Genomic DNA, 8,180 nt, shown 5'->3' with positions numbered 1-8,180 from the left:
AAACTGATCTAACCTTTCTGTTATAGCAGCAATTGCCTGGTGATGTCCTTCCAATTGCTTCTGAAACAAATCTTGTTGCTTCTGAGATACTTCTTTCATCGCTGCACGTGTACCTTCTGCCATCAGAATCTCTTCTCCAAGGATCGCCCACTGCTGATACCACTTGTAAGGTTCTTGCAAGAACCTTCAGCACTATACAGACACACGCAGGGAACTATCAAGAATCAATCACACACACACAGAAAACTCAAGAATTGATAAGCAAGATTCAATGTTGAATCATGCAGAGAATCTTCGAGGGATTCCCAACCTCCAAGAAATTTACTTCACTGAAAAATCCCAGATACAAACTACTAGCTTACTACTGCTTATATACTGCAGTCGTGAAGCACTGAATCAGTATTTGGTTCTGCACAAAACGCAGGTTACAAGGAATAAAACGCCAACTAAACACATGGGAAGTTAAACTCCCCGTTTCATTAACACCAAACGCAGCCCACTAAACACTAAACGACACCTCCCTTATTAAGCCTCAAAACAGATCGTTTTATTAACACCATTATTTCTGTTAAAACAGTTATTAACATCTTCTTCCTCACAGCTTCCCCCAAGGCACCCGTAACAGAGAGATTGATGAGATTGAAGAAAGTTGAGGAGAAAGAGTGAAATGTTGAGAGAGAGAGGGGTTCGGATGAGAAAAAATTGAAAAGAATTTAAAGAGAGAGAGGGGTCCAGTGAGATGAGATAGAGTTTGAGGAGAGAGAGGGGAGGGTCCGACGAGATTGAGGTGAGGAGAGAGAGATTGATGAGATTGAGTTTAGGTTTGATAAGTGAAAATATTAAAATTTTGAGTTTTAAGATTTTAATATTATTATTATTTTAAAATTTAAAAAAATTATAATAATAAAATAAAAATTTTTAATTTAAGATAAAAATTTTTAATAATTAAATAGGACCTCAAGAGTTAAGTAGACAGTGAGATGATGAGAGAGAGAGAGTGAGGGTCCGACGAGGAAAAAAAAAATTGAAAAAAATTTCGTAAGGGGGGGGGTTCAATGAGTTAGAGAAACTTGACCGTAGAGAGAGAGATTGATGAGAGAGGAGGGTCGATGTGTTTGAGGTGAGGGGAGAGAGAAAGAGTGATGAGAGAGAGGGTCTGATGAAATTGAAGAGAATTGAGGAGAGAGAATTAAATTATGAGTTGATTTGTTCGAAAGATTAATGATAGATCCCTGCTGGTAGTTAATGCTCCCAGTTTTTTTTTTAATAATTAAGAAGAAATTATTTAATGGTATTAAGAATTTTTTATTTTTTTAATATTTAAAAATATTAAAAAATAATGTTAAAAATTATGCTAACAGGAGACCTAGCGGTAGCTCTAGCAGGCTACTTGTACGAAATGTTAAGTGTGGTGTGTATACAGTAGCTGATCTGTAGAATTCAAAGGATAATAATTTAATATAATTCATGAGATTTTTTGTAAGAAAGGGTCATCATGAAAATAATTATCTCTCTCTCTCCATCTGATTATATCTTTAAGAATATTTATTGATAATAATCAATACTCTGTCGTGTTCTCTACTTTTGGTGTGAATGTTACATATTTGTTGTTAGCAGTTAGCCTACTTTTTCTAATGCAACTAAAATTAGCACAAACCCTTCAAATCCCTCTTCTTTTATGATGTGACATACACTCCCTCCAATTGGCTTGAAAATCAAGAGACAGATGAATATGATGGATGATGTTCGCTTGCCATTATTGAAGACCAGATTCAAGATCATTATTCGCAGACAATCTTATCTCCATTCTTAAACGAAACGAAGAAACATCCGAAATTAAGGGTTAAAAAAAACCAACAATACAAGAAATTACAGAAAATACATGTATAATTCAGGAATCAGGAGGAGGTCCTTCCTGTTTGGTACAAGAATTTTTTAAAATATGGATCTAATTTTCCTAGCACATCGACAAAATACAGAAAGATGGAAAAGGATGGGCTCCGCGCCGATGCTAACAAGCAGCGGAGGTGGACTGGTGGGTGCCACGGGAGAGCTGATCGACGAGGGAGAGTAGACGAGCGTTGTACTCGCGGGCCTGGTGGACGGATTCGGCCTCGAGCTCTCCGAGCTGCGAGCAGAGCATCTCCTCCGCCTCCTCGGCGACTCTGATCCTCTCCCACGCTTTCTGCAATTCCTTCCTCATCTGCTCCTCCCTCTCCTGGCTCTTCCTCAGTTCCCTCTCCAGCTCCTCGTTCCTCTTCCTCAGCTTCGCCTCCTCCTCTTCGCTCTTCATCCGACCCATTATGCCAACCATTTCTCTTACTCTCTCTTTCTCTCGCCGGAAATTCTATACGAAGGAAAGAATCAACGAATATTCCTCATTTTGGGTCGGAGGAGCGCCTATATATATAGGCCGAAACCAGCGTGTCCAGGTTCAATGTATCTGGTCGTTAACTTCGATTTAATTCTTGCGTGTTATTTCATTTCTCCTATTTTTTTTTCTTTATTTTTTTTAATCAGTTGGGCAACTTGTGCTTTTTCGTCCTATATTAGACCCCAAAATTTTACGAGTAATGTTTAAGCGCAGCATCTCTATAAAACAAAATTTTTATGTAGAGATATTTTTATATTTTTTTTATATATTTTATTGATATAATTAATTATATTATTTTTTTAATATAAAATAATTATTTTAACTAACCATACTAATAAAATATATAAAAATAATTAGAACTCATTTGTACTACACTGTCAAACTTGGACTTTTTCTTGATGGGTCAGCACCTGTCGTTTAAAATAGTCCACTAGATTCGGTTGGATAGTATGGAAAAATTTAAAAATTTAAAAAAATTAAATTATTTATTATATTTTAAGTGACAAACTAAACTGTTTAATACGTTTATGCATAATTGTATTACCATATTCTCTCCATAGTTTTTTTACCTTTTTTCTTATTTGGGTTTTTGATTTTTTTTTTTTTCTCTCTAAAAATTTAAAAAAAAAAAAGGAAAAAGAAGATGATGATTGTTGATGCAAATTAAGAATTCCACGTGTTTGAGATAGTGATATAATGACTCATGTCTATTATTTTTGTTACCGTATCGTACCGGTCACTAGGCTAGTATAAATATGGTTCATGTTTCGTATCAGCTGAAATACTGGCCGTACTGGCCTGTATTTCGGCCTGTGTACCGGCCTGTACCAATCGGTATATCGACTCTTTATCTTTTTTTTTTCATTTTTTTAAGCTATAATCTTATTTTTTGACCCCCAATTCATATCAGACTATTTGTAATTTATATATACATATGTATTCATATATAGATTATTATTTTGAAATATAATTTATATATAATTTATTTATATATCGGCTATCCTGAAACGATACCGATAACGAAATATTTCGTTTCAGTGCCTTGATCGGTACGACATCCGGTACAGTATTCAAAACATTGCTCATGTCCCCTACAAATAACTTGGTTTTCGTGGTTAGAAAAAAAAATTATTCTATATATACCACCACAGCGAGAAACAGCAGGGAAATCGGCAGCCATGTAAACTAATATATTATTAAAAACAAATAGATGCAAGGAAATTAGATAATATTATGATACAGACACATACAGTTGAAATTATCAGAAGATCGCTTTGCATATGGGAAAAATTTCATAAGATTTTCTTCTACTCTACTCTTTTTATATGTCCGACAAAAATAAAATTGTCTCCCATCTTCCCTTTCCCCTGTGTTTCGGATGATACCTTTGTGATTGACTTAAAAGCGATTAATGGTAGTCTAAAGAAGCTAGAGCAAAGGCAGGAAAACCAATTTATAGAGAGAGAGAGCCTATGTGCAATGTAGCCCTTTTGTTGAGCAGGGCATATACTTCCAAATGGGAAGAAGGAATAGTTGACATATGATAGGAGAAGACGGTAGAGACCAAATCCGCTCAGCTCAGCACGTTCCTCTTTTCATTTTCCTCTCCCTTTCCCTCCGCATTTTTTAATTTTGAATATGTGAGATTCAAAATTAAAATCGAATGCGTTCTTGCCGGTTTTTTGGAAATGCTTTCTTTTCAATTATGTGATATTTCTCTATTTAATTCTTTAAAATTTGTCTTTTTTTGGAAAATTTGGAAGGTATATATTTTATGGTACTTGGAGAAGACGAAGGAACTTCTTTGTTTCGGGAGCATTTTTGTTTTAAAGGTATAAAAGAAAAGATTGAAGATGTAGAAAAGAGGACGAAGGAATGTTGAACCATTTTGAAGAGATAAAAAAAGGGGTACAATTTTATTTAGTGCCACATAGGACATGGTTGCCGATTTCCCTAGCCGGTTACTTTTATTATTTTTTTAAAAAATGACTGATGAACAATGTTACATATAGTAGTAGAATTACAAACGCCGCATAATCGTTTTGAAAAACAATAAAATTTACAATTAAAAAGTTAATTTTTTTTTCATGTGGGTCTCATATTAATTATTTTTTTTCAAAATAACTGCACGCCATTTATATAATCACAATTACAAATATCATTTCTCATGATTGTTATAAAGAAACTTTCTCAATTTACATTTGTGTTTTATTATGCAAAGGAAAACGATAAATGAGTACTCGTCATGCATGATCCACTTCAATCTTCAATCCTTTGTATTTGGCTAAAAACATGTATTAGCTAATTTAAAAATGGGAGAGTGTATTATTTAATTATCACGTGTTAGTGTTGGATTTGAAATTGGAGTAATCGAATCGAATGCCGGGGGGGGGGGGGGGGGGTGGTATTTATCTTCTTTGTATCTTAACACGGGACACGTGGACTCCATTAATGAGTGCAATTCCAAGCCAAGTCCCATTTATTTAACGTTAACTAAATTGACGTGACGTATTAAAAAATAAAAGAAAAGAAAGTTCCCAATGTCTTCACCGTTTTGTCATTGTGGGGGAACCTACAATGACAAATTGTCACTGTTCTTGTCTGCTTGCCATGTTACACTGAGCCAAGGCCAGAGAATGCCAAAAACCTCTTATTTTTCATGCTCTCGAACTTTCCAGTCTCTAGATTCTTCTATCTTTTTTATTTTAAAAAATAATTTAATCATAAATAAGTTTCATAATTTAACATAATTTGATGTAACATATTAAATTATAAAATTATTTTTTAATTTATTAAAAAATAAATATAATATATTATATAAAATCATATTAATTTATAAATTTATTTTAATAAGATATATAGTGCCTCTTTCTCTATATAGTATATATCTCTTAATTTTATTAGAGATATAACGGAAAGTGTTCAATAGAAATATCAAATCGTATTAACTAATCGTGTTTATGTCGTGTCAAAATATATATATTATATTATATAAGTTAATCTTAGTTGAATCCGTTAAATTTATCGTGTCAAAATCTCAAACTTTTACACAATCAATTAACATTACTAGTTTGATCTAATAATAAATATTACAAAATAGATTAACACGACACAATACAATTCGTTTCAAATCATTTATGTAAATGAGTTGAATAGATCCGAAATTAACCCGTTTGACCTGATTAAATTTAACATAATTTTATATAAATGTTAAAATTACAATATCTATAAAAATTATAAAACTAACTATAAGTCTAAAATAACAATCCAAATAATAAAAATATCGAAATTAAAATTCTAACAATTTTATTTTAGATATAAAAGTATAATTGTAATTTTAATTTTCTTAACGTGTCATAATGGATCAACAGGTTAACTTATTATCAACCCGTTAAACAATCATATATTAACGGATCAACCCGTTTTAATCTGAACTCATTAAGATTAAATCATAATTCACTAATCGTGTCGTGTTCATGTTAAGTTAATTGGTCATGTAACATATTACCACCTTAGTGTTCAAGGTTTGCTAATCTCAAAACAAAAATTGTTCAAAGATCATTAAAGTCTCATTTAGTTATATAGATAAGATCAGATATGACTAAAGTTAAAAATTAAATAAAATATTATTAAAATCTAATTTTTCATATTATTTTTATTTAAATATTTGAAAAAAATTAAATTATTCATTATAGATATATTTTAATAGGAATATAAAAAAAATTATAATAATTAAGTAAATAATTTGTGTAATTAAACAATGCCTAAATAACGTGGGACGATCGAGCACCGTGGAGGAATTTTTTTATTTTTTATTTTTCTCAAAAGGGCAGAAGGAGTAAAGGAAGAGAAAACCATCCTCAAGGGCTCAACTTCGATAGAAAATCTGCGAGTAGATCCCCGAGAAAATGGTAGTATCCCATTCAAACTAAACCGGCGGCTTGCAAAATTTTGACAAATAAGAATGGCCCCTCGGCAACGTGTCGACGTGCTTGCCTCACGCCTTATGTACCTAAAACGCGACATCCCTTTCGAAGCTAGTGTTCACGTCTTCAATACTCCAAGTTTATAAATGCCATTGAATAATCTCTCTACGCCGACCACGGTTAATTTAACCCTGCTCTACATAGATAAATGTTTTGATCTCATCACATAAGGGTGAATAGGAACCGGCCAGACCGACCTACGTCAATGAAGACCGACCGTCGAAATCGGGGACCGGCTGAAACGAGTGAAAAATTGGTCCGCTGACGACTGCAAATAGATAAAACTGAGTTCAAACCGTTGAACTAAACAATTAAATAAAAAATATATATATATATTTTTATATATGCCATAGATAAAAAGGCGTTGTTTTGTATCTAAAGTGTACAAATAAAAATACAAGTGAAACGACCGTTGATTTTAAATTAAAGGATGTCGTTTTGATATGAGATCATCTTCTTTCCCTCTCATCTTCTTCTCCTATTCTTAGTTTTTTTTTTTTTTTTTCTCTCTCCCCTTTGCAACACACTTTCTCTCTACTCTTTCAGATGAACCTTGCTGCTAGGGGAACTGAAAATTGTTGGAGTTGATATGCCGATATTTCTCCTCCCCATTGATTAGTACGGTTAATTGTTCCATGCAAATCCCTTCCATCGGTCGGAGTCAGTATTAGTAAAAAAAAACCACACCGAATGGGTTGGTTTTCACCTCTATCACATAACATTCAATCTTATTTCAATATTTAAAAATCAAAAATACTATATTTTTTTAATTTTAAATATTCAATTTTGTCATCTAATCATTACTTAATTATTATAATTTTTTCAAACTTCTAAAGAAAACATAATAAATAATTTAAAATTTTATCAAATCTCAAAATAAACATAATATTAAAAATTATATTCTAACAATATTTTTATTTTATAATATTTTTATTTAACTTTTTTTCTCTCATTTTCCAAATCTTATAAAATAATTTGACTCGAACTATTTCTAACTCATTTCATATCAACTCAAATATCTTATTAGTATTCACAACTTATCTCAATTCATATTATCTTATTTTAATTTACTATCTAAATCACGTACAAATTTTTGAAGGACTCTAATAAAATATTATTAATTTTTAAATTTCTTTGATCAACTTGAATTCAAAACATACTAAAATTTTATTAGAGAGCTGTACGCACAAATAATTATGAAACAAGTTTATCCTTGTGGAATCATGGATCAATGGTGCAGGGCTATTAGTGGCATAAAAGAGCTACGTAAGTTTGGCTATACTATTAGTTAGAGTTTGTTTAATATCACACTTGTTTTGTCTTTCCTATCTTAATTTAGACCATAATTTTATATAATAATAAATATTATTTATTTTTATCTTTTTTTTCATCATATTTTTCTGATCTACTAGTAATATTATAATTTTTAATCAAATAAAATATATTTTATTTTCATTATCATAATTTACAACGTACATTTTCCTCCTATTTATATTTAATAACATAATGATTATTTCGTTCATTCTAAAAAATTATTATTTTTTCTTATATACGTGACGATTTTTTTTCTGAATATAGTGGTAATACCTAAAACTCTATGATTGTACTCATTTAAAACTAATCGATACGAAAAGCCAAGCCCAAGACTGTTCTCGAGTCTCGATCTATTCTCAATTGAGGAAGATCCTTCCAAAAAGTTTGCCTGGCATTTGCTCAACGAAAGTTGAGCAAGAATCAGGTGGGGACTTTGCTTCACAACTTGCTCAAGCCTTGCACAAGTAAAAATGGCTGAATCAATTTTATTCTATGTTTTAGATAAA

At 31.6% G+C, this 8,180-nt stretch overlaps 1 protein-coding gene across 1 annotated transcript; it reads right to left on the bottom strand.

The window, feature by feature from the left end:
• Positions 1-1,784: 1,784 nt before the first annotated feature.
• LOC122314095 (protein RESPONSE TO LOW SULFUR 3-like) lies at positions 1,785-2,392 on the bottom strand. The gene has a single exon (XM_043129501.1). The coding sequence runs from the start codon at positions 2,312-2,314 to the stop codon at positions 2,012-2,014; it is 303 nt and encodes a 100-aa protein (XP_042985435.1). The 5' UTR covers positions 2,315-2,392; the 3' UTR covers positions 1,785-2,011.
• Positions 2,393-8,180: the final 5,788 nt, after the last annotated feature.

Source organism: Carya illinoinensis, chromosome 6, assembly GCF_018687715.1.
Source record: "Carya illinoinensis cultivar Pawnee chromosome 6, C.illinoinensisPawnee_v1, whole genome shotgun sequence".
NCBI lineage: Eukaryota > Viridiplantae > Streptophyta > Magnoliopsida > Fagales > Juglandaceae > Carya > Carya illinoinensis.
The sequence above is the reverse complement of the archived record's forward strand: the minus strand, read 5'-3'. Positions and strand labels throughout refer to the sequence as shown.

Bases quoted from the DNA above. Each gene is read 5' to 3' on its own strand.
- LOC122314095 (XM_043129501.1), bottom strand. From the start codon at position 2,314: ATGGTTGGCATAATGGGTCGGATGAAGAGCGAAGAGGAGGAGGCGAAG.